Source organism: Mustela lutreola, chromosome 6 (assembly GCF_030435805.1).
Source record: "Mustela lutreola isolate mMusLut2 chromosome 6, mMusLut2.pri, whole genome shotgun sequence".
NCBI lineage: Eukaryota > Metazoa > Chordata > Mammalia > Carnivora > Mustelidae > Mustela > Mustela lutreola.
The window spans coordinates 24,154,877-24,181,394 of NC_081295.1; the positions used below are offsets into that span (position 1 = coordinate 24,154,877).

The 26,518-nt window shown below is 48.2% G+C and overlaps 1 protein-coding gene across 11 annotated transcripts in view; it reads left to right on the top strand.

The window, feature by feature from the left end:
• Positions 1-22,011, top strand: part of SCML4 (Scm polycomb group protein like 4) — a 99,576-nt gene extending 77,565 nt beyond the window's left edge. For 4 of the 11 annotated variants that reach the window (XM_059176943.1, XM_059176947.1, XM_059176949.1 and 1 more), the window contains 3 exons: positions 7,506-7,796; positions 15,606-15,751; positions 18,246-21,901. In XM_059176943.1, coding sequence (XP_059032926.1) covers positions 7,506-7,796; positions 15,606-15,751; positions 18,246-18,371 — 563 coding nt within the window. In that variant the 3' untranslated portion in view covers positions 18,372-21,901. Of the gene's footprint in view, positions 1-1,169; positions 1,262-7,505; positions 7,802-15,605; positions 15,752-17,645; positions 17,738-18,245 lie in introns of those variants that run through there. The other 7 variants (XM_059176946.1, XM_059176952.1, XR_009354515.1 and 4 more) reach the window with 7 other exon arrangements.
• Positions 22,012-26,518: the final 4,507 nt, after the last annotated feature.

The following is a 26,518-nucleotide window of genomic DNA, read 5'->3' on the forward strand; positions in this document are numbered from 1 at the left end:
AGCTGTGAGTGAATTAATCATTATAATTTCCAAACTGACATGTGGAGTCAAGAGAAATGAAGCAAATGCCCTTTTCCCATTTGCGGCAAATTACCCCAAAACTTAGTGGCGAAGAATAACATTTACTACCTCAGTTTCCATGAATCAAGAGTTCAGGTGCAGCTTCACTGGGTCCCCTGGCTCTGGGACTCCCACCAGGCCATATCTCAAAGCTCAACCAGGAAAAGGTCAGCTTCCCAGCTTATTCCTGTGGTTGCTGATTTCCCATGAGCTGCTCGTTTCTTGCCACATGGGCCTTTCCACAGAGCATCTCACAGCGCGGCGGTTTGCTTTACCAGCGTTAGGAATACTGGAAAGTGTCATCCTGAGAGTCAGGATGTCTATTCAGAACCAAAACTTACAAGGAGTCCTGTATTCTGCTGACTCCAACCTTTTCCTGATCGAGGACCATTTTTAATTTCCGAAAGTTCTAGAAAGACCGAAAAAGTGTGGGGGTGTTGAGGAAACAGAAGGTGACTGTGGAGGGTGCCGCCCCTACCTGTTCTCCCTTTCCCACTTGTTAGGAGTTGCCCTAAGAACTTGGGGTACAGGTGTGGCAAAGCTGCAAGACCGTAGGGAAAATATTCTGGAATCTGCTCTCCTCTTGAGATGGGAAGGGTATTCATTATCCCGAATGGCTGACTGTGGGCAAAATTGCCTTTGGACAGAATTTCCACAGGAGGAAATCAACCCACAGACTTAGAACAAAGTCTTAGGCACACCAGAAACATTTGAGAGGACTGTTGAAGTGCAGGTGTCAGGCATTAAAATTATGGCTGGTTTCTGTGCGTCTCATTAGGGGAGAATAAATAAATGTACTTAAATGGACCAGAGGGGAGTCATAAGGTTGATTCTGAGGGCTGAGTGATTTGAACTTAGAGACAAGCTTAAAGGGAAAAATCTATACTGGCCAGAGCCCAAGTTAATGGAAAATTTAATTGAAGCGAATGAAACGCTAAGCCTCCTAGGTGGCGCGGCCTGGTGCCCTTTGAACCGGGAAGGCTGGGACTGGAGGCCACTGAGGGCCCAGAGGGAAAACGTGATGAGCTTATCTGAGCAAGAACCAGGGCGGGACTGGGCCTGAGCAAAGAAAGTCCTCAGACCTCCACCAGAGCCTCGGTGAGAGAGAGGAAATCTGCTGATTTCTGCCACCAAGAAGTCCTCCCAGGGCCGCTGCCTCCCACAGCAGCACCGGCCCAGAGGAGCTCGCTGGCCGCCCGAGGTAGGAAGCCCCTGGGCTTCAGCTGGTGAAGGGCAGCCCTTCTGGGGACCTGCTGTTGTTTTCCAGGGTCTCCTCCGTCCTGCCCACTTCTGCTCTCCGCTTCTCTCCTGGCAGCTCTTTCTCTGCAGCCCAGAGCTCCGAAGCTGCACCCCCGGGGCGGGGGGGGGGGGGGGCGCCTGGTCCGCCATTGGGCAATCGTCCTTCCCCAGCTCTTGGGGCAGCAGCCTGTGGGGCCCACAGAGCCACTTCCTTTTTGAATCTGGGTATCAGAGCTGGGATCTGGGGAGCTGCCCTCTCTTCTAGCCGCCGAGCCAAGCTGCTCACGCACGGAGCCCTCTAGACCCTGCTGCAGGGAGGGGTTGGCCTTTCGTGCCAGCCTGGGCAGGGGTGTGTGGCCGCTGGCCGGCACAGTGGCTCCCGAGCAAGGCAGCGGCTCCAGGCCCCGGGGAAGGGGGCGGTGATGATTATAGGAAGGGTTCACTGTGTGCAGCAGGTGCCGCTTCAATGGAGAAGTTACGACTGATGTGGGGAAACAAGGCGGGAGTGGAGGGGGTGTGTGGGTGGGTGTGGGTGCATGTGCACGCGCGAGAGAGCGGGTGGAAAGAACTGTTTGTACTGAAAAAGAATCGTTTCTAAGACTCTGGGATTTGGGGGTTATTATTGCATGAATAGGTATTAATTGAGACTAATTTTGCAGATGGCAGTATTGTGGCTTTGCAGGGACTTTGTTTGGTTAAAGAATCCAAGTAAAGTGCCGGCTTCACTTTTTTGGTAAAATAAAGCGGCAAGGTCACTTAACTAGGAGCAGTTTGGGCTTGTGTCCTAAATGACAAGGAGTGAACCCCAGCCTGAGCTAAAAGTCCATCAGGAGTGTCTGCACATTTATACATGTGAGCCCCTTTTTCCTCTCTGCACTGCTCCTGCTGCTTTGGGACTTTCTTTTATTATTGTTATTATTATTATGCTCAGTTAGCCACGGTATGGTACATCATTAGTTTTTGATGTGGTATTCTATGATTCATCGCTCCATTGGCTTTTTTCTTCCTGCTTTTCTTTGGACGTTCTCTGCCTTCTGAGTGCCCTTCCCCGACCCTCCAGGAATGGGGCTGCATCGGGCGGGTGATCTGGAAGGCTCTGCAGGGGTGAGGGAGGAGGGAGGTGCCTACACACACCTGGCCCTCGGGTTTGTTTGCTGGACAGCAAGGCTTAGACACAGTTCAAACTCAGAAGCAAATGGCCATCCCTTGAGGCTCGAGTGGGGTTGAACTCTTCCAGAGTGTTCTTTGGCTTCAGTAATGGAAAGGCTTTCTATACAGCAGTGGGGGGACAACGTAGTTCACAGATCATATTGGTGAAAAAGGAACACTGGGCTCTTCTGAAAGTTCCCGAGACATGAAACCCTGAACATGCGGCAAGATGTCTTTGATGGCGCCATTGGTGTGTTTGCCTTTCTGTGTAAGGCTGGCAAGAGTGGGTTATTCCTTTTCCTGGAGGAAAGATGTAATGATTTTCCAAGCAGCGTCCTTTGTCTCTTGGATAGAGGCAGGGAGGTTCAGAAAAAAGTACAGGAGTCCCCTCTCCCTTATCCCGCTTTGCTGAGTTGATGTTCTCCACAGAGATCTCCGCCTTGCCAGGGAGACAAGCTCATTGCACATGAGAAGGGATTTTCTAAGAAACCAGGGAGAACAGGACAGGGGAACATCTTAATCTGTCAGCTCCCTGGTTGGCCACCAGTCTCTGTGCCGGAGCTGGGTCTGTGCGGGGCCATCCCAGGACTGCTGGCCCCATCTGGTGTTCACTCACCAGTCAGCCACAAAACTGCTAAAAAGTGTCATTCTCCCTCCACAGGATCTGGTCCTTTTTTTTTTTTTTTACCAGCTTTCAAGAGCGGTTTTAGGTAACCAATAATCCATGCATCCCACAATGAAATTCTTAGTTACTGAGAGTTCCGCATACCCACAGTTTCTCTCCCTGTATGTTGATGACTTTGTGGTTTTGAGTAGTAGAAAGGTGATATATCCAGTAGTCACAAAGAAAGCAAGATGAATGGGGGTAAGATGTAAGGAGGAACTTTTAGGCCACGAGATTTGCAGTACAATGAGCTAATTGTGAGGGAGATTGTAAAATTTCTTGCAGGAAGCTTTTAAATAAGAAGCTCATTTGTTTTCCAATTTACCACCCAGCCCGAAAAGAGGGCTTGGTACTCACTCAGCATTCATTCTACTATGAACACACCACCTTTCACAATTTCTGCTATGTCCATACAACAGTTATAAAAGTGTTTACTCAAGATATTCCTTTAAACGGATTCATTTCCTTTAACTTTAGCTCTCTTAGTCACTTTAAGCAATGATACGGTATCAGTGAAATCAGAGTTTGATGGGCTAATTATATTTTATTGCTATACACTAAAATGCATGACTGTAAGAAAACAATGTTCACCTGTTGCTCTGTCTTCCAAAAAGATACAGGTTCAAGTCCTAACTTTCAGTGCCTGTGAATAGAAGTGTTCTTTAGAAATAGGATTTTTGGGGCATCTGGGTAGCTTAGTCGGTTCAGCATCTGACTCTTGACCTCTGCTTGGGTCATGATCTCAGTGTCGTGAGATAGAGCCCTGTGTCTGGCTCTGCATCTGACATGGAGCCTGCTTAAGATTTTCTCTCTCCCGCTCCCTCTGCTCCCGCCCCTGCCACCACTCTCTCTAAATTAAAAAAAAAGAAAGAAAGAAAGAAATAGGGGTTTTGCAGATGTAATCAAGAAGATGAGGTTACATCGGATTATGGGCCCTAATCCAATGACTGATGTCTTCCTAAGACATTTGGACACAGACACAGATACACAGCCAAGATGCCATGTGGCAACGGAGATGGATAGGAGGTATATATCTATAGTGGAAGACTGTTGGATTCCACCAGCAACTAGGTGGACAAGTAGGGATACTACACTTGAACCTTAAGAAAGAACATGGCTCTGGGGCACCTGGCTGGTGCAGTCCGTAAGCCTCCTACTCTTGGTTTCAGCTCAGGTCGTGATCTCAGGGTCATGAGATCGAGTCCCACATCAGGCGCCATGCTCAGCTTGGAATTTGCTTGAGTTTCTTTCTCCCTCTGCTCCTCCCCCCACTCCCCTTCTCTCCAAAATAAAAAATAAATCTTAAAAAAAAAAAAAAAAAAAAAAAAGAGGAAGAAGAAGAAAGAAAGAACATGTCCCTGCCAACACCTCGGTTTCATACCTCTAGCCTCCAGAATTATGAGACAATGCATTTCTGCTGTTTGAGGCCACTAAGTTTACGTTTTTTCCTATAGCCGTAGAAAGCAAATATACCAAAGTCCCAACTAAAATCATGCCCTGTCCCGCCAGTGGGACACACCTAACACTTGTGGAAATGCTGGGCTGGTTGCTCTGTGCAGCCCCTTTTCAGTCCTGGGGGTGAATGATGAGGGCCTGCCTGGTATCCATCATTTTCACACTTCGCTATAGTGTCAACACCCCTATTTACAAAGGTGAGGAAAAGGCTGTTGTAACCAGGTTTGAGCAGATGTGACTCATCAATTCTGAACGGCACCCTCGTGTGTGCACCTGAATGTACTGATCACTCCCAGGCTGCCTGGGAGCTATAGGCTAGGCAGAACTGCGGTGGGGGGTTTGCGGAGCTATCTCCATGGTTGTTCACCCGCTGTCTCCGGGATAACTGGTAAACCCTGTGCCGGCTGGAGGGCTATTGCCTAAGGGTCTCTCAAGTCAGTTTTACTTTTTGATGAATTCATTTGGATCCTAGCCCAGAAACTGGCTTTTATTACCTTTGATCTCACCCATGGTCGTCAGCAGTTTTTCAACCAATAAAGTCCATGTTCCCTTGTTCCCCATTTCTGCACGTCATCACAGGGGGACAATCTTTCATCCGCATCTGTATTTTCCAGTGGAAAATACGGATATAGATTGGAGAATTAGCTGCGTTCTCTACCTCATCACTATCAGAACTACATAGATATATTTAGTCTCGATTTAAAATACTGAATAAACAGAATTAATGTTTTAGTTCTTTTTTATCATTGTCTATCACGAATCCACATGACGAATTTATATATAGACCTTTGAATCTGTATTGTAATGTGTATTCTGTGTAATGGCTACCTCATTGCTAACAGTTATATTAAATAAATAAATATTTATTGAGTGCCTTCTGTATACCAGACACTACGAGTAGCTTCCTCACATATACCAAGGCACCTGCCACTAGGGACACAGAAAGGATTAGTAGCTCAGATACTGAGAACATTTTAATAAAAGGAATATAACGACAGCTTTACTGCTAACTGGCTTGTATTGGTGCTAGCGCATAGTAGGTGCTCAGTGTTTGTCTTCCTCTTCCTCACTCCATTCAGGAGGCAGCCTCATACATAGCTCTGTAGCCTGGTCCTTTTTAGAATCTTCCTCCTGCTGTCTTCTGATTCAGGTGGAAGAGATGCAATAGACATCATCCACGTGAAGGTGTGGAGTTCCGGCTTCCTGAAGACACCTTGCAGCCCTCCACTGGCCACGAAGCAGAAAGCACAGAGCATGAGTACACTGAGGCTGCCCAGCTGGCTTGTGCCATGGTGGCCAGAGCCGTGGTGGCCAGGCTTGCCTGTGTAAAAATACTCTTGAGAATGTGTTCACACCTAACACCAGACTTTGGCAATGAATTATTTAAATAGCTTTATTGAGATGTATAATTCATAGATCATACAAGAATGCAACATAGTGGCTTTTAGTATATTCACAGAAATGTGCAGCCACAATGGCAGAACACTTTCAACACCTCAAAAAGTCCATACCCTTTAGCTAGCACTCTCTCCCCACCCCCGCTACCTCCCCTGCCCTCAGCAACCACTGATCTACTTTTGATCTCTATAGAGTTGCCTATCCCGGACATTTCACAGAAGTGGAATCACTTTCATCTGTGGCCTTTTGTGATTGGATTCTTTCACTTAGCAGAATATTTCAAGGCTCATTCACACTGTTGCAGTATCAGTATTCATTTCTTTTTATGCCCAAATGATAGTCCATTGTGTGGATATGCCTCATTTCAGGGATCCATTCATCAATTGATCGCCTTTTGGGTTAGTTCCACCTTTGGGTTATTATGAATAGTGCTTCTGTAAATATTCATGTGCCAATTTTTGTGTGGATGTATGTTTTTATTTCTTTTGGGTAAATATCTTGGAGTGGAATTGCTGGGTTGTAGAGTGACTCTAGTTTGAACCACTTGAGGAAGAGAGATTGCACCATTTTACATTCGCACCAGCTGTGTATGAGGGTTCCACTCTCTCTACAGCATCATCGACACTTGTTATTATCTGACTTTTTATTGTAATCATCCTAGTGAGTAGGAAGTTCTACTTCTTTGTGGTTTTGATTTGCATTCCCCAATGGCTAATGTTGGGGAACATGTTTTTATGTGTTTGTTGGCCATTTGTATATCTTCTTTGGAGAAAGATCTCATCAAGTTCTTTGTCCATCTTTAAATTAGCTTGTCTTTTTATTGACATTTATTGAGTTACTCTGGAAACAAGTCCCTGATGAGATATATGATTTGTAAGTATTTTCTCCCATTCTGTGGGTAATCTCTTCACTTTTTTGCTGCTATCTTTCAAAGCACAGAAGTTTTACGTTTATGGAGGACTGTAGGGCTGACCAGATCAGCATTGGTTTCCCCAGTTTATTAGCTCTGGAGGAAGGGCAGTACCCTCAGGTGTTTTGAGACTGAAGGTGGGGAGGAAGTACCATTGCCCTTATGTCACCACCCAGATCAGATTGTTAACTTAGGGACATTGTGAATCCTGTTTGAGCTCTCAAGCATCCCGGGCTGGGTGAGGAGGGCAGTGTTGGTGGGCAAAGAGAAAAGAGAGCAGGGAGATTCAGACAAGCTGGTAGAGACTGCTGGAGGGGCAACACCATGAAAGGGAAAAGACCTTTGAATTTTACTTTCAAATCATCAATAGCCAAAGTAATCACTTTTTCCTCTGAACAGAGAGGGGCACATCTCTCATCCTTACTATAATATGCTTTGTTGGTGAGGCAAGTGTCTTAATCTGTTGAGAGGTGAACTATTTGGGATTATGATGTAGGGTCCATTCTTCCTCATCTCTCATCCCCACACATAGTGGCACTGGTGCTGCAGGGGAAACATTTGCCAAGACTGTCAGGTAGCCTCTTGGCTTGCTCTCTGATCTCTGCTTCTCTGTCCTGCCTTCTTGCTTAGCAAAAACAGCCACCACTGAGGAGTGCCTGGTGAACCCTGTAGGCATGAACCGCTACAGCGTGGACCCCTCCACCTCCGCCTTTAGCCACAGGGGCTCCTTCCCCACCTCCTCCTCGCTGTACTGCAAGAGGCAGAACTCTGGAGATGGCCATCTTGGGGGAGGCCTGGCCACCACTGCCAATGGTCCCCGTTCCAGCCCCATGTCCTCTGGAGGCCCGTTGGCACCTGGGCTGAGGCCCCCAGGCTCCAGCCCCAAGAGAAACGGGACCTCTCTCGAAGGAAACAGATGTGGTAATGTAATGCATGTTTTGGCTTCCCCGTGTTTTAACCTCCTCGGCCATTGCTCTGGGATCACTGCATGTAGGGGGATGGGGGTGGGGAGGGGAGGGAAACCATGCTGTCTGAACACGGGAACACTGGGAAATCAGAAGCCCTTTCGTGGATTTTTGTTGTTCTTAAAGGCAGCTAACTTCAACCTTTGACCACAGTATTTTTTTTAAGAAAGTGGTGTATTAGAGTAGGCTAGGCTGTAGGAGTAAATAGACTCCAAAATGTACAGTGGTTCAAGTGCAATAGAAATTCATTTATTGTTCAAGAGTCCAAGGTGGGTGCTCTCAGTTGGTAGATGCACCCCAATTCAGGGACTCAGGCTTTGTCCATTTTGTGTCCCAGCTATCCCCTGTGGTCTCCGTGCCCCCAGCACCCAGTGAGTAGAAAGGGAAAGAGTGAGCACGGAAGGCACACACTTCCCTGGAGCCAGGAAACGATGCATGTCACTTCTGCTCATATTTCATTGACAAGAACTGGCCATTTTGCCACACTTAACTCTAAGGGAATCTGAAAGGTATAGATCAACGCTATGCCAGGAAATAGAAGAATGAGATGTCAGTAAAGCATCGTCTCTTGTTTAGTGGGTGACCTTTGCAGGATACAAATACATGGGCAGAGTCAGAGTTACACATTTCTACAATGCTGGTTATAATCTGTCTATGGTTTCATTAGACAGAATGAGCTTCAGTCTCATCCGTTAAAGATCCCTCATTGGAATGTAGTGCACAAAAGGGCTCTCATTCTAGGGGTAGCTTGGTATCCATTTTGGATTATGGTTTTTTAAAAAATCATTTTCAAGCTTCAGTATTGCATTATTGAACAAAGGCTGTAGAGCATAGTAGATAATCACGTGGACTGTGGAACCAGATGCACTGGGCTGGAATCCTGGACCCAACACTTCCCGACCTTATGACCTTCTGCAAGTCTGGACTGCTCTGTGCCTCAGTTTCCTCACCTGTAAAATTGGAATGGTAACAATAGCATCTACCTCATAGGTTTGTTGGGAGGATTAAATAAATTCATATGTGTATTTAGTGCAAGACGTACACATGGTAAGAGCTCAATAAACATCAGCAGTCACAGACCATGTCAGCACACCTCTCCAGAGACCACAGCCCAGCAGCTCTGCGCCTGAAAACTGCCGAAGAGAGGAGGCCCCAGGCCGAGGAGGAGTCAGGGAGTCTCCATCTTGCCTTCTGGAGCCTCCAAGTGGGTTGTCTGTCTTCCCTGGTGAGCCACATCTTTGTTCTGAGTCGCAGCTCTCTCTACCAGTAGCCCTGAGAAGCCACAGTGATGAGCTGTTTTGTACGGTCCAACGTCCTTCACGTGCTCCCCTCAAGGACCTCCCCCATCCTGCACAAGCCTCTCCTGGCTGAGGACAGAAAGGTATGCAGGAAATGCTGGAGGGAAAGGCAGTTCTGGGGGCAGAGCGCAGAATCTCTCAGCCAAGGGGGCTTTGGCAAATGTAGAGGCGTCCTGCAGACTGCTTCCCAACGTTATCACGTCGAGCCATCAGCCGGGCAAAAGATTTGAGTGGACAGAGACACTTCCCACCTGACTTTTAAGAACAAGAGCAGAGAACAAGATCCGGCACAAATCAACATTGGAACGTAAAGGAGGGGGCCCAGCTGTTTCCTAGGCTTGTCCGCAGAGTTTGTAACATCTGGTATAGAGTAGTCCAGTCAACGTCCATTATCTCTGTGCCCCTGCCATGATGCCAGGGCCCGCACGGTTTGCCCCTGGCTGTCAAAACTCTCATGTTGGTGTCCCTCTGCCCTTCGCGTGTCTCTTCCTCTCCACCTCTTCTCCTCAACCCAGTTCCCATTTTCTCAGGGCAGTGATCATAGGACATCCCCTGATTGAATTGACTCATAATCCTAAGAGTGTTAACCCTTTTTCAAAAGGAGGTATTTACTCTCTCTTCCATTCAAGTTGGTGGAGTATCAAGCCTTAGGTCCTACCTGTAGGATTCAAGCAGTAAGAAGAAGGCACGATTTCGATGAAGAGAACTTCTGCCACTAGCTGAGTAATTGTCTGCTCCATTCCGGTCTGTCTGGTACCCCCAGATGAGGGGAGTCGTGGACCCCCTGAAAAGGATCTCAAGGTAGTTTCCTTCCCATCCAGCTTCAACAACCCTCTTGTCTTTCATATTCATCCCTACCTCAGCCCTTTGTTCTCCTGGAATGACACCCTGGTTAGCTATCTGAGGAGTCTTCCTTGAGGAGAGGCCCAGACCCTCCCCAGGAACCAGCTCTCAGAGAGAGCCCTTTCTGTTGGAGCTCGGGTTGCTCCCTGGGAAAGCCCCACTTGCTCAGGGCTCAGGTAAAATCAGAGAGATGGAGCCCACAGGCTACTTTCCACTCCAAGCAAATCACTAACTCTATCCTGAATACTGGCTGTCTCTTAAACAACTTAGAAATATTAGTGAGAACTTTGATACCCAGCAAATCAGAGTGGTTCATAATTAGCAGGACCACTCTGGGCTGTGGGATATTAAAAAATCACAGCTTCCTCAGAGTAAAGTGGCTGCAGGTTATAGCACCTGAAGTCCATCGTTGAGCCTCTGTGTTCCACGGAAGAAAAATAAAAGTATTCACCCTTTGTAGGTACACTAACTCTCGAATGTTCCAAGGATTCCTTTAACCAGTATGTTAAATGGAACCGCAGATACCAGAAAGCCAGCCAGCTATGGTCGTTCTAGCGTCAAGGTGAAGGAAGCGGGTGGGGAGAATACGGGCACGGAGGGCAGTGCCGACCTCTCCGAAACAGGGGTTCCGCTCTGCTTACATCTCATTGGCCGGAGCATAGTCACGTGACCACCAGCTGCAAGGGAAAGTGGGAAATAGGGTTTTATTCTAAGCGACGTGATCCCAGCTGGAAATCGGGGATTCTGTTACAAAAGAAGAGGGAAAAAAGATATTAGGGAGACAATCGACAGTCTCAACCACACCTCCCAATTAAAAATGTTCATTCCATCGATTTCCTTCTGTAGCACTTTGTTCCCTTATCTCCAGCATGTCCTCCTTCTTGCCCTACAGTAGGAACCAGACCCCCAGCTTCGTGAGGTCCCTTGCTCATCTCTCAGTCCTCCACAGTCCCAGAAAAGGGGACTGCTTGTTTGAGGCATTTACTAAATAGCCATTTAGTAAATATGAGCCAGACACTTCCCATACATTATTTATGACTTCCTATAAGTTATATTTTACAATTTATTATTATAGGATGTATATATTATTATAGTAGGTATTATTATATACAATACAGATAAAGTGAAGATCAAGATAAGATTCAAGTATTAAGCCAGGATTTTACTTTAACTGACTTCAAAGCCAGCATCTTTCAAAATTACCCCCAGGGATTTTCAAACTATGTTCAGTGGGCTTCAAGGAGTCCCTCTGAGGCTTTAGGGGCTGGGGGGGGGGAGGGATTCCAGCACCTCCCCCCCCCCAACCAGGGCCTCTTCACATTTGCATAGTGGGGTTCTATATATGCTTTGCTTGAACCGAGTTTGCACAGTTAAACCCATTTGGAACCCATAGAGATAAGCTGTGCTGAATTGAGTCATTGGCCTCCTTGCCCATTTGTCACCTATCAGGCTGGGTCCTTGCTGTGGGCCCTCTGGAGGCTTAGTAAGTTTTCCCTCTGCCCAAGGAACTGCTCTATTTTTGCTCTGAAATTGCATCCCAGATGTAAGTAGTTGGTGGTAAGAAACTGTACCTCTTCAGGAGGGTTTGACCCGAGTCATAAGCCCTAGAAGGGACCTAAAAATGGATTTTCCCCTGTGGTGATAATCAAAATGGTTTAAAACACAGAAGCCAGAAAGCTGCAGGGGGCTGCAGGCAGGAGGGTGGGCAGGGCCGGCATGACGAAACGTGAGGACTCCCCCTGGCCTCCTGCTCCTATGGCCTCTGCCAGTGAGTGCTGAGGGGACATATTGACATCTCCCTGGGTTTTCCTGATACTCGGGTAAAAATTTGAAAGCTCGTCCCTGTCTCTCATCCTAGATATAAGCACCAAGAACTATAAGGTTTTCAGATAACAAAAGCTTCCTAACTTTTGCATTAAATAGGCCATGTTATAGAATTCCCAACCACAGTTAGTCCAACCTTCCGAATCAAGAAAGGAAGTAAATATGACATTGTTATTGCCACCCCAATGCTTCCCGTGGATTAGAGTTTGCTTCTTCGGGGGTTAGGTGTTGGGTGATGGACAGAGAGACTGACCACCCAGTCAGAAGAAGGAGAATGGGGCCCACACTCCATGGGAAGGGGCTGAAGTGAGCCAAGGCTTGGCAAGGGCTCCTTCATCCTGGGGGAAGAACTTTTCTTTGAATGATGAATGAACCAAAGGAGATTATGTATGTGGTTGTGGGCATGTGTGAGACACAGAGACTCAACAGGCAGCAGTGTGAGGACCTGGGTTGTGACAGTGCCAGGGGTTGCTCTAAGCACTGACGCACAGGCATTCTGTCCCTGGTGCATGTGGAACAACTTTAGAAATAACCGCCGCCATCTTTAATTATACACCCAGTCACAACTGGGTTTCCCTCTTCACTCTGCATGCCCTGGGCCTTTAGGAGTGAGATTTTTTTCACATTCTTTTCTCTGCTGTCCAGTTTCCTCCGCCTGGCCCAGCTGTGTCAGGCTGGACCCATCTGTCTTCCTGACACCTTCACATCCACTGGGAGGGGGGGGACGTGGGGAGCTAGCGTATTTATTATCTTTGTGAGCACACACCACCGCAAAGGCTTTACAAAGCTGCCGCTGGAAAGTTCCATTTCTCTTCCTTCTACAGCGACCTTATGTGCTTTGGGTCTTGAGCGACTCCTGAGGTGTGACAGGCTTCCTGCTGCTCTCGGTCTTGTATGATAAGAGGCCCCCTCGGCCAGGCTCCCAAGCCAGGCCCAGCTGCTGCCATTCCATCCTGGAAAAGTGAAAAACGCCCACAGCAAACACCGGGCACCAGGAGTGGAGCCACTTTCCAACTGGCCTGCCTCCCTCCACAGCCAGTACCTGGAGAGCCTCCTCAGTAAAGACAAGCTCCCCCCGTCCTCTTGCTCAGCATCCTGCTGCCCCCAAAGGGGCCCCTGGCAAAGGAGTGCCCTGACCTTGCTCGAGGAGCTTAGGCTCCCCAGGATGATGCCCTGAATCAGTCTGGGGTTCTCCCTTTTCCTATCAGATACAGGAAACTCGATTTGACCTCTGCTCTGATCACTCTAAAATCATTCTTGGCACCGAAAGACTTCCAGCCTTTGTAATCAGAACATCTATTATCACCGCAATTAACGCCGAAGCTCCAATGGGGCGGATTCCGAGGCGAATGCGATTTCCGAGGTTTCCGTGATTCCTCATCTCCACGTTGCGTGCAGATGTCTTTAAGTGCAGTGAAATCAACTCTAATAAGCATGCATCAGCATTCAGATGGCCCCAGGGTGCCTTAACAGTTTCCCGGCAAAATGCCCCGTGCCAACCCACCTTAGGGGACCCTTCCAGGTCCAGCGAGGAAAAGGCAGGGGAAATCCCAAAGTAAATGCAATCCTCGAGCAAACCATTATGATTTTAGGGCAGACTTGGAAATACGATGCCATACTTCGCTCAGCACTGATGGAGAACCTAGCCCTTCTCGAGCGCACTGAAAAGAGGAGCAAGAAAGAGACAGCGGGGAACCACAGCACCCTGGGACTGGAGGAGGAAAGTGGAAGCCGGGATCTCTGGACGTGGAATTATTCTGTAGGGAAACCGCTTCATTGTCCAGAGCTTCTGCTTTCTTCTGGCCTGACAATAGGATTAAGAATTACCTGCTCAAGGCTTTTGAATGAGTTATTGATACTGTTTCCACAAAGTACATCGAGGCCTTATTTACCAGCACATTTACTTAGAACTGGGGAGGCGTCAGTGATTATAAACCCTGTAATGAGAGGGTCCCGTTTTTTTACCAAACACTTTGCCCCGGACCTGGCAGGGAAGAGACGCTCAGTAGATGTTTCTGGAATGAATGGGGTAGGGGTGGGGTTGGGAAAGATGAAAATGATCATCCTCAAGAAACTTGAACCTAACTGGAGGTTACAGACATGCATACTTGCAGTATAAGGCAATTGTGGAAAGCATCTTAGGACAAAGATGTGGGGGTTAGAAGCAGAGGAAGGGCACATCCAGATGGCAGGACACAGACATGCTGCCTGGGAAGGGTCTGCCTGGGCTTTGATGGCTGGTGGAATGTCTGTGGAAAGGTGGGAGTGTAAATGCTTCTAGAGGGAAGCAAAGAGCACCAGCTGAAGATGGAGAAGGGAAGCTGGGGAGACACGTGGTGGGTGTGCCCGGACGGGAGGGTGCATGAGGGCGCCGGGCGCCTCCTTCCCTTTGGGGAGCATGTGATGCACAAGAGCTCTAGGACCATGCCTGATCCCACTCCAGTCCTGACACTTGCCCTTCCTGGAGGACAGTGTTGCCACTTTACAGTTAATGAACTGAGTCATGGTCAAATTGCTAGCCATGGGTGCTCCAGCACTTGTCCCTAGGTCTCTCTGGCACCAAAGCTCTTCCCTTCTGTCTCAGAAGGAAAGAAATTGTTAAGACCAAAGAGAGTCCTTGACCTTGAGCTAGAGTGTGCACTCTGGAGCTAGCGCATAGGCTAGGGACCTTCATAAGGGGCACAGCCAGAGCCGGGTCTGGGGAAAGCGTTGAGGCAGTGTACACAGGTGTGCTCTAGAAGAAAGAGATCCCAGGACAAGGATGCCCACAGGAAACGGCTGCAGGGGTTTGGTAAGAGGTTTCCAGCCAGGGGAAGCAGGATACAAGGGAGAATCTGGAGTGAGAGGCATCCTTCTAAGAGCTTTAGAATAATTCACTGTGGGGACTGACTTAGGGATGCTAGAGACAGAGGTAGCAGTAGAGACATCACTATGGTTCCAGAAACCTGAGGGGCTGGAGAAGCCGGTACCCAGGAAGGAGGATGAGTTAGTCTGGGACATACCAGAAAGAGTCAATCCCTAAATAGTGCTCGGCATCTGATGCACTCCACTCCACTCATCCCGCACCTTTTAACCTGCCATCCGGAAGAGGCATTGTCCCATCGGTGCAGCTCGCGCAGTCATCATTTATCGAGGCGCAGGAGTAGGCCCTGTGCTGTCGAGGGGTTCCCCCAGCTGGTGGGGTAGATTGGAGCAAGCGCTCTGAAGAGCAGGGGTTGTGAAGGCACGTGGGGCACGCCCGGAGTGGTAAGACCACATCTCCTGCCCGTGGCCCTCACAGACAGGGGGTCCAAGCTCTGGTGGCAGAGACCCCAAAGAGGCACCCAAATGCACCTCAGTTCTGTCATGTCTCTATTGTCTTGGTGTCCCCAGTGGGGGCAGAGGGGATCTGCATTCATTTGGGACCCCCAGCACTATAGGGCCCAGAGGGATGTTGATCTCGGCAAGCTTTCTCTGGTCACCAAGGGACCCGGCTGCAGGAGGTCCAGGGCTCCCTGAGATAGGGCTGAGCAGGAGGGGTTTTTAAAACTCAAACGTGGCTCAGAAGCTCAGCCTGCTGAAGGAGATCTATTTTCTAGCACGCCACTCCCTGGGAGGACAAAGGGCTTTAGCCTGGATGGAGCCTTTGCTTCTAGAAGCGGCCTCCCGGTGCTCCAGGTTCCCCACAAGCCGCTCCCAGGCTTTCTCTGTCGCAGAAGGTCACTCAGGCTGGGATGGGGTGTGGGGCGCGGGCAGGCCGCCCAGGGAGGCAGGGAGACCCTCGTCCCCTTGTCTCATCTCTTCTCTGTCCACCCATCCAGCCTCGAGCCCTTCCCCCGACGGGCCGGACGCCAGGCAGCCACGGAGCAGGAACCCTTCCAGCTGGACTGTGGAGGATGTGGTCTGGTTCGTGAAAGACGCTGACCCGCAGGCTCTGGGTCCACATGTGGAGCTCTTCAGAAAGCACGTAGGCGCGGGGCGGGCAGGGGGGGTGGGGTATGGTGGGGTCCTGGCCCCAGAGGGGGCGGGAGGGCTGGGGGAGGGACAAGGAAGGCGGAGGGTCAGGGAGCCAGGGCTGCAGGAGCGGGTGGGCTAAACCCAGAGCCCGGGCTCCGCTCAGAGGGAGGCCAGATGGAGCCACAGGCTTCTCAGAGCAGAACAACCACTTATTTTTGTTTTTAAGAAGGGGTATTTGTCCCATCTGTTCCCTCCTTTTGGCCTTTATTAAGTATGCCTGTTTTCCTGCCCATCCATCCGTCTGTGCATTCAACAAACATTTATAGCACACCTACAGTGTGCCCAGGCACCGGGACAGCGCCGATTCCTCAGCCGCCGGGAGGATTTGATGAGAAAATGCACGTCAGGGCTTGAGCACGGTGCCCCGCTTGTAGTTGGCCTTCCGTTGGCAGGGACTCTTAAAACTAGGAGAGTCTGAAATATATAAAGTGGTAAATTGGGCGGGGGGGGGGGGGGAACCAGGTAATAATTACTGCTGCATGAGCCATCTTAATAGGCTCCCGATGTCAGCCCTCTATTGCTGCTATCCCCAGGTACCGCAAGCATCTAGCTTAGAACAACACAGGTTTATTATCTTCTGGTTCAGAGGGTCACAAGTCCGGCCGGGCTCTCAGTGGGCTGAGGTCAAGGCATCGGCAGGGCTGACGGTTCCTTTCTGGAAACTCTAGGGAGAATTCGCTTCCCTGCCTTTCCCAGTATCTGGATGGCTCGGCCCTCGTCCTCCAGTGCAGCAGCAGCAGGCGAGCCCCTCCCCAGCGGCCAGCTCCCATGCTCTCTTCTGATTTCTTCTTCCACTTTTAGGGATCCTAGTGATTACAGCTGGCTCTCCCACGCAGCAATCCAGAATACTCCCCCTATTTTTTCCCAGCCAGCTCTTTAGCAACCGTAATTCCCTTTTGCTAGGTAACCTAACATCCTCCCAGGCTCAGGGGGGCAGGCTGTAGACATCTTGGGTGGGGAGGAGAGGGAGCGTCATTTCTGGCCAAGCCCAGTTACCATGATACTCTCCTCCTGTCTCTCACTTTTATTTGGTGATTCCGTCATAGAAACCGTATTCTCAGATCTGGGGAGACTCCTCCTCTCACCGGACACTCACATTTCATGAGGGATGTATTTGAGCTCCCTGGACAGCAAGGCCTTGAAAGCAAGGATCCCAGAGTGGGTTATGTTGAGCGGGATCTGAGTGGGAGGAGTCTGGCTCTCTTCCAGAGTCGTAGGGCATGGTGGAAGGCCAGGAGATGGGGTAAGAGAGATTAGGCCCAAGGATGAGAATTTGTCCACTCTGCCATTTTGCCAGCGACAGAGTGATTTGGAGTGGATGCTTCTGGCTGGCTGGCTGGGTGCACCAGAAGGGTAGGGGTCCTCAGCTGTATGACTCCTGTAACTGCCTCTTTCCCCAGTCTGAGCACTCAAACTCTCTTTGTCTCTTGTGACCTGAAGATAACAATGTAGCTGAGTGAGGAAACCGAGCGTTACTAGGTTCACGAATTCTACAAGCATTCTGGAGGGTTACCATTTTCAGAGACAAATAGGAAACAATACCATGACCTCACCCTTGAGGTTGGCATCCCCTTAGTAGTTCTTTTTGCTAAACCCTGAGATGAAGCAGGTACATTATTTACTTGTATGCCCCCTGGTATCGTTAACAGGGCCAAACACCTAAAATCCCTCGTCAAGTGTAATTAGCAATTTGGTAATCAGCTCAAGGTCGGTGGGCTTACTATCGAGGAAAGAAGCAAGAGATTAGGGTGATGGATGGAATACCAGGGCCTCATACCAGCACCTTAAATGGAGGGGTAACTGCTAGTTTCTGGGTCTAACTGATGGACGATACTTTGTCTTAGTCTGTTCCGGCTGCTGTAACAAAACGCCACAGACCGGCTGGCTTAGGAACAAGAGCAATGTACTCCTCAGCTCGGGAGGCTGCAAGTCCAAGGTCAGGGTGAGAAGCCCCCTTCCGAGTTGCAGACTGCCATCTTGCTGTAGAAGAATACTAATCCTATTCCTGAGGGCTCCACCTCCAAATACCATCCCATCGGGGGGGTTGGGATTTCAACATTTGAATTTGGATGGCGGACACAAACGTTAATTCCACTGTAAACTTTTTGCTCCTTCAGCCCTAGAGCAGATAAGGAGATAAATATCACATGGGGGCTATTGGGAACAAAACTGGGTTTATGTTTGGCTCCTTCAATCAGGGGAGTAGGAATATGAAAGATCCAGTGTCATATGACCTCAGGGAGAGTATGGGAAGAGGAACAAATAGTATCTTTTTGCTTTAATTTATTTTTTAAAAGAAGATATTGCCTTGGGACTAAGAGAATGTGTGCCTGAGTGAACCCATATTCCCTTACCTCGTGCCCTGACCCCATGTTAACCGTAGCCACTGTCTGATCGATCTCACCATCATCTGGATTTTCTTGTTTCTGATCCTGTCCCACCAGGAGATTGACGGCAATGCTCTCTTGTTGCTGAAGAGCGATATGATCATGAAGTACTTGGGTCTGAAGCTGGGACCTGCACTGAAACTCTGCTACCATATTGATAAACTGAAGCAAGCCAAATTCTGAAGGTTTCTCAAAAGATGGAAGCGAAGTCCAGACAAGCAGGTCTCAGGATCGTCTTCTGCCTTACCAACATCCAGCCGCCATCACAAAATGGCTTCTCTCCTGAAAAATAACATCCACAAAGACTGAGTGTTTTTCTAAAACTTGTGCATCTCTGCCTTTTAAAAAATTCAACATGGCCCCTTCGAAAGGCTCCTCTGTGTTAATGATTTGCCAAAAATTAATGGAAAAGCTTATTATTTTAGCATTCCTGGTAGGTTGGTTGCTGTGAGTAGGGGTCCTGTCTTTATGACGAGAGATCAGGGACCCCAATGCTACTGCCCAAGGAGAACCCTGGAGGGTTCCACGGATGTGAGAAGAAAGACCTTTGTCTTTACGGGAATTCCACCATAGCACCACCTGTTTTAAACGTTTTTAACTCTGCCCCAGGGGACCTGTCAGTGTGAGCCTTGCTTAATTCAGCTCTGGAAGCTGTCTTCTGAGGAAACATGCCTCCTCACCTTGCACTATCTGGAAAACTTGAATTCTTTTGCTCTCTGAAAGAGAAGAAAAAAAAAAAATATTTTCTATTCCGACTTAATTGAAGTACTGTGTTTTCCCACTAGAGGGCAGACCACTAATGAAGTTTCAAGACCCTCCCAGCAGCCTCCTGCTGATTTAGTGCTCACTGGGCAGGTTAGGGTCTCTGTGGACTAGATCTAGCCTACACAGATATGGGGAATTTCTTCCACAGTCAGCACCACAGATTGCAACATGGGGAAGAAACTATCTTCTAGAACGTTCTAGTTCATATCCAGTCATTATTGACTGACTGAGATGCACAAGCAGCAAAGGCAAAAATTTAGAAGTATGTTCCTCCCAGATGGGGCTTTGGAGTTCCCTCCCTTTCAGAGTCCTCACTGGGGTGTTGACGTGTTGGCGCGCTGAAGAGTCTTACTGACATTTAGCCATGGGTGTTTCTTTAAAAGAGAAGAAAAATGTCTCAGATAAGCTTTGAAATGGGAGAGTGTTGATTTCTTATTACATTGCTGGATTATGTAGTTGTACCGCTGGCTAATTTTCCTAGCTCTCAACAAATACACAGACATGCTATCATTGGATTTAATTCCATTTACAAATAGGTTTTCCCTCCTCACCGTGGAGTAATAGGAAAAAATTGATTTTTTACCCCTTTGCAGCTGTGTCCAAGGAAGGACGATGATGAGTCCCCGATTTACGAGGCAGAGGGCAACCTCATCTCCATTCTTCTTTTTATTCTTCTCCTTTCTCTCTTTCCCTCTCTCTTTTATTCGTCCTCCCACGCTGAAGAGGAAACATATTTACAAAATGAATTCACCTTTGCCATGGGTATATCCTCTCCCTTAAAAACATCTACAGCGTCCGGTTGGAGGTGAGGAGTGAAGACTAGATTCCGCAGTCTCTGGGAGTGTGAGGATCAAGGAAAACTCAGGGCCTCTCTGGGCCCAAGTGCAAATTAGAAAAAGCACCCCTTTCTCTGGGATGAGGGGACGGGCGGGCGGGGGGTGGTCTCGGGCGATGAACAGAGAAGGAGGGATTTCCTCCCCCTCCCCCTCAACCAGGTGCCCTTGCGCAGGACCGATGTACACCCTTGGGGCCAGCCAAGCTAGATCTGCATATTGATCTTCTATAAATCAGTTAGAACTTAGAGGAGGACGACCCACTTTGATGAGAAGAGAAAAAAAAGGAAAAATTCCTAGCGAAATCCTTTTTTAGACACACTAACGGTGGCTGGACTGAAAGCAAGACAGAGACGGGAAGGAAACCTGCCCACAAACAGAGTCTGGGTCATCAGGTTGTGGAGGGGCTTAGTGTGGGTTGCTTTGGGCACCTGACGGTACTACCCGGAATCGGGCCTCGGGATGGGGTCGTCCACGATTCTAACGTGATCGATGACTCTGCCCCTCCAAGTTTGTTCATTGCAAGTATTTGTGGCTGGTCTGGAGTTAGCTAAGTCCCCTCAAAAGGCCTTGGCCAGTTTATGTACTCAGAACTGCCCTGTGAAAATGGTGAGAGGCAGAGGCAGAAAGCACCCCCAACAACCTAGATGAGCTGTTTTTTTTGCTCAGTCCTCTAAAACTTGTCCTGCCTCTTCCATCAACATATATATACCTCGTGGAGAGATTTTCACAACTTCCCACCCATCCCCACCGGTGACTCCCTCACTAGAAAAGCATGAACGTTGGTGCCCCCAGATTCAAGTCATCCCCAAACGATGTCAAAGAGATCCTTTGAGTAGGTTTCCGGGGGGAGAGAGATTTTAATCATCTCAAGCCTCGGAGCAAACTGGATCCGTGTTCACGTGTAACTGCTCTCACGGAGGTGCGATCTCATTTTGCATTAAACTTTAAACAGGACAGATTGCTGAAGCCATGATATTTAAGGTTTGACTTTTTAAAAATCTCATTACTCTTAAAATGAATGCTGCCATATCAGAAAATAACCCAGGGAGGAAATTCCTCCTTGCCTGTTTTTGCACTGAAATGCAATTAGCCAACCAAATTATTGTAGCAATACTGCAATTATAATTAATTTTCACCCCTTTCAAAAATCTTGTCAAACCAAGCAGCTAAATAGCTCAGCAAATGTAAAACATGCCAGGCCATTTCCTCTAAATGGACCTTAAAGAGTCAGGCCATGTGTGTCACTGTTGTCCAAATGGGAGCTTATTTCGGGAGCCTCACACTTGTACAGACACGGTCCTTGTTATTCCATTGTAGCTTTGCTTCAGGTTGTGGTGAATAATGACATAGTTTTGCATAATTCCAAATTAGAGTGTGTGAGTGTGTGTGTGTGTGTTCATGTCCAGACATTTCCAATCACCCGTGTCTGTTAAACACTTAAAAAAAACTAGGGACAATTCTATTGCCTAACTCATTTTAATTATTTCATAAGTGCATGGATCCCTTTGTGAAGACGTCAGGCAAAAAATGTAGGGTGTGTGTGTGTGTGTGTGTGTCCTGACACAGTGGCTGGAAGAGCCCAAGGAAGAGTCTGAGAGCGCGTCAGCTATTCTGTTCTCTGGGTGTAAAATGCCTCCCCCAGCTTCAGGAAGTTGGAGGCAGAACCTTCTCTCTGCCTTTGGGACGAGGTATCCCCACTACTGCCAGCAGGGGGCGCCCTGAAGGCAGCTGGGGACGGTGCCGGGTTCTGGTCAGCTTCCCTCAGGATCTGACCAGCCCAGTGGAGCCAGCCAGCCCAGGCTCCCTGGGACTGAGGCGGGACACCTAGCTGGGGACCTCGCGGGGAGGGGACAGACATCTTAAGGGCGTTTAGTGCCCACCAGAGCGTTCACCCGGCTCCCCCCATTGCTCTTCCCCAGGGCTGCCAAGGTTTTCTCCTTTCATCAGGAGGAAAGAATGAAGAGCTCCTAGCTCCTCAGAACCAAATACGCTATTTAAATCTATTGGGAAGGAGTCCTGAGCTAGGGTTGGTTTGCTTGAGAAGGAAAGCAGCAAGAGAGAGAGAAGACACCACTCTAAATTTCTTAAGAACAAAAAAAAAAAAAAAAAGAACACCTCCTCTCACAGTCCTAACCCCTGAAGCTGCAATATATTTTAGTATTTATGTGCTGTATGGAATCTTTCTTTTCTAACTTTTTTCCATTAAAATCATTTCTAAATTATTTTTTGAGATTGCTTGAGGAGAATTTTGTCATATTTCTGAAGATAATCAGAAATGCCCAGAAGGGACGAAGGACTTGAGTTTAGTCATTGTCAGAGGGTCTTGAAAGATGGAAATATTCTGCTTTATTTCTGCCTAGCCAGGTTTTCATTAAGTGTGAGCAAGTGACAACCATTCTGACAGGGAACTTCTTCAGCTCTTCCCTAGTGGGGTTACAGGTGAAGAGAATGGACTCACCTTTTTTTTTTTAACCTCAGACAACAAAACATGGGATTGTGAGGGAGTAGATGACCTTTGTAAAGCCGCAATGTTCTGTTAAGAAGAGGGGTGAAAACCCGTTGGTGGATTATTTTTTGTCATAAACACACTCCAAGAACTGAGTGGTTGCCCAGCCCTCCTGTGGTCTTGCCACGTCCTCTATCCCCGGTGGCATGAGAAGGCCACTTGAGAACCCCAGAGGAGAATCCGGCAGATGGTCAGACGTCTAGAGATGCCGTCATTCCTGTTTCCATCTTGTGATGTCACCTCAGGGCCGACGCCCCGCTGCACTCACAGGCGGCCACTCGGCTTCCAGAACAACTGCGGGCTGTGCTGTCGAGGGAAGAGCACTGGGAGTCTCGGGCTTCCAAGGAGTCCTTCCCTCCCGTGGTTACCCTAATCGAAGATGATTCCTTCATGGACAATTGGAAGCTGGATTTTTGAAAATCTAACATTTACTTGAAAGAGAATCTCTCTTATTTATTGCCACCAGTTAAATATTATGGAAACATGTCTGCTAACAATTTGCTTTGTGTAATTTGTTCTAATGCTAATAAGCAACAGCTGGGATACTTCCTGTGGTAAATTCCTTTGTGGTTAAAGTGGTATTATATCACACATGGACTTCACCAAAACGCTGAACTTAAGAAGAACGTTCACTCTGGCTCTCTCAGACTTCAGGAAATTCCCCTGACTTAGAAGCAGCTCTGAGCAAAAGCCCATTTTTAGAGGAAGGTTTGCTCTTCTTCACTCCCTGCTCTCTCCAGCAGGGCCCAGACCTGGGCTTTTCAATCCTATGTACAGAGTCTGAGGGCGGTTCTCCTCCCTTAGCACTGAGCTGGAGTTCCTCCAGAGGAAAAGACGGGAAGTAGAACTGAAGAATGACACCTTCCTCCAGGTGAGGATGCCGTTCCCAGAGCCCACAGGAAGGGGATGCGGACAGGAGAGGAGGGGAGACCCATCCTAAGGGGAAGAGGTGGCTCAGAAATTGAGTGAATAATGACGTCACCCAGTGGGAGGACAGCAGGATCTTTCAAAGACCAAAGGGTCTCAGGAGACTACTCAGACTTGCTCTGGGCTGCCAGCCCGCCATGCTCAGCTTTGTTGCTCCACCGTCTCACCTGAGCCTTCTAGTCGGTTCCATGCACTGATGCTTGATTCAAAAGGCCAACACAAACGTCTTCCATTAGTTCCTACTTTGGAACACACCCGGCACCTTGTTTTTCCAAACAGCTCACTGTGAAAGCACAGACCCGAATGAAGTGCCCTTGCACTGTCACCCATGTGACTGGATGCCGCTGCCATCATAAACATAGCATCCTCAAATTTCGGGAAGGTTCTGCCTCCCCACCCAGCGCTGGATCGCCTTCCCCACAGCCCTGAGAAACGGCTGTGCCCGACTACTTCCCATTAGGGGGAGTTCACGCCCATAGGAAGTGGCTTGTTTCTCCGTTGGACAGCTCTGGTGGTGAAAAAGTTATTTCTCAGGGAGACACAGATGTCTGTGAATCACACACAGACGTTGGAGATGAAGCCAACTCTGCAATCTTTCTCTTTTTTAACAGAGCTCGTCCATGCAGTAACCGCACCTCTAATACAAATCGACATTGGCAAGGAGATCCTAGCTCTGCTACCCTCTATTTCAGGATAGAGGAGCAGACGCTTTATATAAACGTAGAACTTAGCTAGGTCATGGCCATCAGATTCATCAGACCTGTCATGAAGAACTAGCAAAATTCTTGTGGCCTCACACACACACACACACAAAGGAGTGTCCTGGGGGAATCTTCTATGTAGCTATGAGTCTGGCCGTGGTCAGAGAAGCACGTGAGTTACGTGGGCCTCATGTGAATGGATCCATAAGGCTGTGCGCTTCATTAACTGTGAAAAAATGCTATGGGACGCTGAGGGCCTATCTCTTAATTGTACTCATTAGTGATATAATGAACTAAGAAGGCTTTTGTTTAGATAAGAATAAGAACTAATTGATGATAGAAAAGTAAATATGGTCTGTTGTGACCATGTTTGTGACCCCAGGCCCAAGTCACACTTTGTGCTTATGTGTGTGTGTGCGAGTGAGTGTGCATCTGTGAGTTCATGAAACAAGAAGTGGGCGCTGGGGGATATTAGAAGGGATCACAAAGGGAGATTTTGCTTTCTAGAGCATTTTGTCTTAATCAGAACAACTATCTAGCAATGATTTAGAAATCAGACCCCAAACTAAATAAAACATGTAGCTTATGTAGCTTACTTGGGTAAAATTCTGGATGATGGAGCAGATTCTCCGTGAAAATATTTAAATCTTGGTGGTTGGCAAACATAGATACTAGTTAGCACCTTACATGGCACTTCCCACGTAAAAGGCACCTTGTCAATGAACTGAATGAACGCATGTGTGACCAGTTTTCATATTTTTGTTGAAAAGCCCCTGGTTTCTCTTTGACCCCCATCATCTTTATTGAAAAGAGCATTGCCAAAGCAGAGCACGCGGCCTCTTAACTTCCAGGCTCTCCCAACCTCCACAGTCACCGACCTGAATTTCATCTGCCTCCCTTTGTCTTAAGATCTCACATTCCGATTAGCCTTGTGGTCTACTGCAAGCATTGGGAGTAGTATTTACAGCTTTACTTCTGAAACATCTTTTCTTTTGCCTTCATAATCTGTGATGCCTCTCACAAATGAGTGGAGTTTCCATCTATGGGTAAACTATACAGGGAGGTAAACATCTCTCTGGAGGGCCGGGGAGTTCTTTCCATGACCCCTGCACTGCCAGGACCTCGCTCACCTTGGAGAGGGCAGGCCCACCAAACCGGGCCTCCTGGACAAGCCATTCTGTCATACGTGCGGATGGCAGCAAGCCTGTTCAAGAAGACACAGCCAAGGGGCGCCTGGGTGGCTCAGTGGGTTAAAGCCTCTGCCTTCAGCTCAGGTCATGATCACAGGGTCCTGGGATTGAGCCCCGCATCGGGCTCTCTGCTCAGCGGGGAGCCTGCTTCTTCCTCTCTCTCTGCCTGCTTCTTTACCTACTTATGATCTCTATCTGTCAAATAAATAAATAAAATCTTAGAAAAAAAAGAAGAAGAAGAAGAAGACACAGACTGCAGGAGATGGATAGAGAAGAACCTTCCCCTGCCCTCTGCCATTCTTTACCCATCTCCGTCCTTGAGAACAGATTCAGAAATATCTGGGGCTTCTCTTTCTCTCTCTTTTTAAGATTTTACTTAAAGAGAGAGAATGCGTACACCTAAGCAGGGGAAGCAGCAGGCAGAGGGAGAAATAGGCTCTCCACCAAGCAAGGAGCCCAGCATGGGGCTCAGTCCCAGGACCCTGGGATCATGACTTGAGCCGAAGGCAGACACTTAACCGACTGAGCCACCCAGGCGTCCCTGGGGCTTCTCTTTTCCCTAGCGGTCACATAAAACAGAATCATAGGACTGATTTTTTTTTTTCATAACCACACCGAAACTTAAGAGTGTTCTGCCTTCAAGAATATTGCCTTTAAAAGCCTGGGCACGTGTTCCAAGGATGTTGTCACTGCCCAGATATTTTTTAGTTCATCTCTTCTGGGTTCATCTTTGGAAGCCAGAACACTTTCCTTTCAAAGTGTGGTTGGAAGCGTACCATCATCCCTTGGGAGTGGATTTCTTTTTCTTTTTGGAACAAGCCAAAGCCGCTGGGGTGGTGTCAGGTGAAAATACAGGTAATCAATCCATTTGAGATTCTAAGTGGCGTGTGTCCATAGTCATTAGTTTGTCCTGTCCTTGTTTGTTTCCAAACAAGTTGGTCCAAAACGTCAAGCAAGAACAGTCACAATTCATTTCTTAACTAAAATATATCAGGCAGGCGTTAGTAGAAGGAGCTGCGGTGCATAGACAACTTGGAAGGGCAGCCTCATCTGGATCTATACATCCACCATGGTTCATTTTAAAGTAATCTGCTCACTGTATCTTTGAACATGGTAAGCTCAAGGTACCGTGAGTGTACTCAAATACACAGACCCTGTTGTCATACCTAGAGCCCCCAAATTCCGGAGGAGTTCGAAGAAGAAGCTTTAGGGGTACCTGGACAGCTCATCTCCAGTGTAGAACCTTCTCCGCATCATCTCCTGTGGGTCCCACAGAACTCTGTGAGTGCTGATGATGGAGCAGTGCAAGAGAAACCCGCTTTCTCCGTTACCCACCCCACACCCCCATCCCGTCAGCTGGAGAAGGAAGGGGCATCCAGGTGACTTTAAAATTAGTGACAGTAAT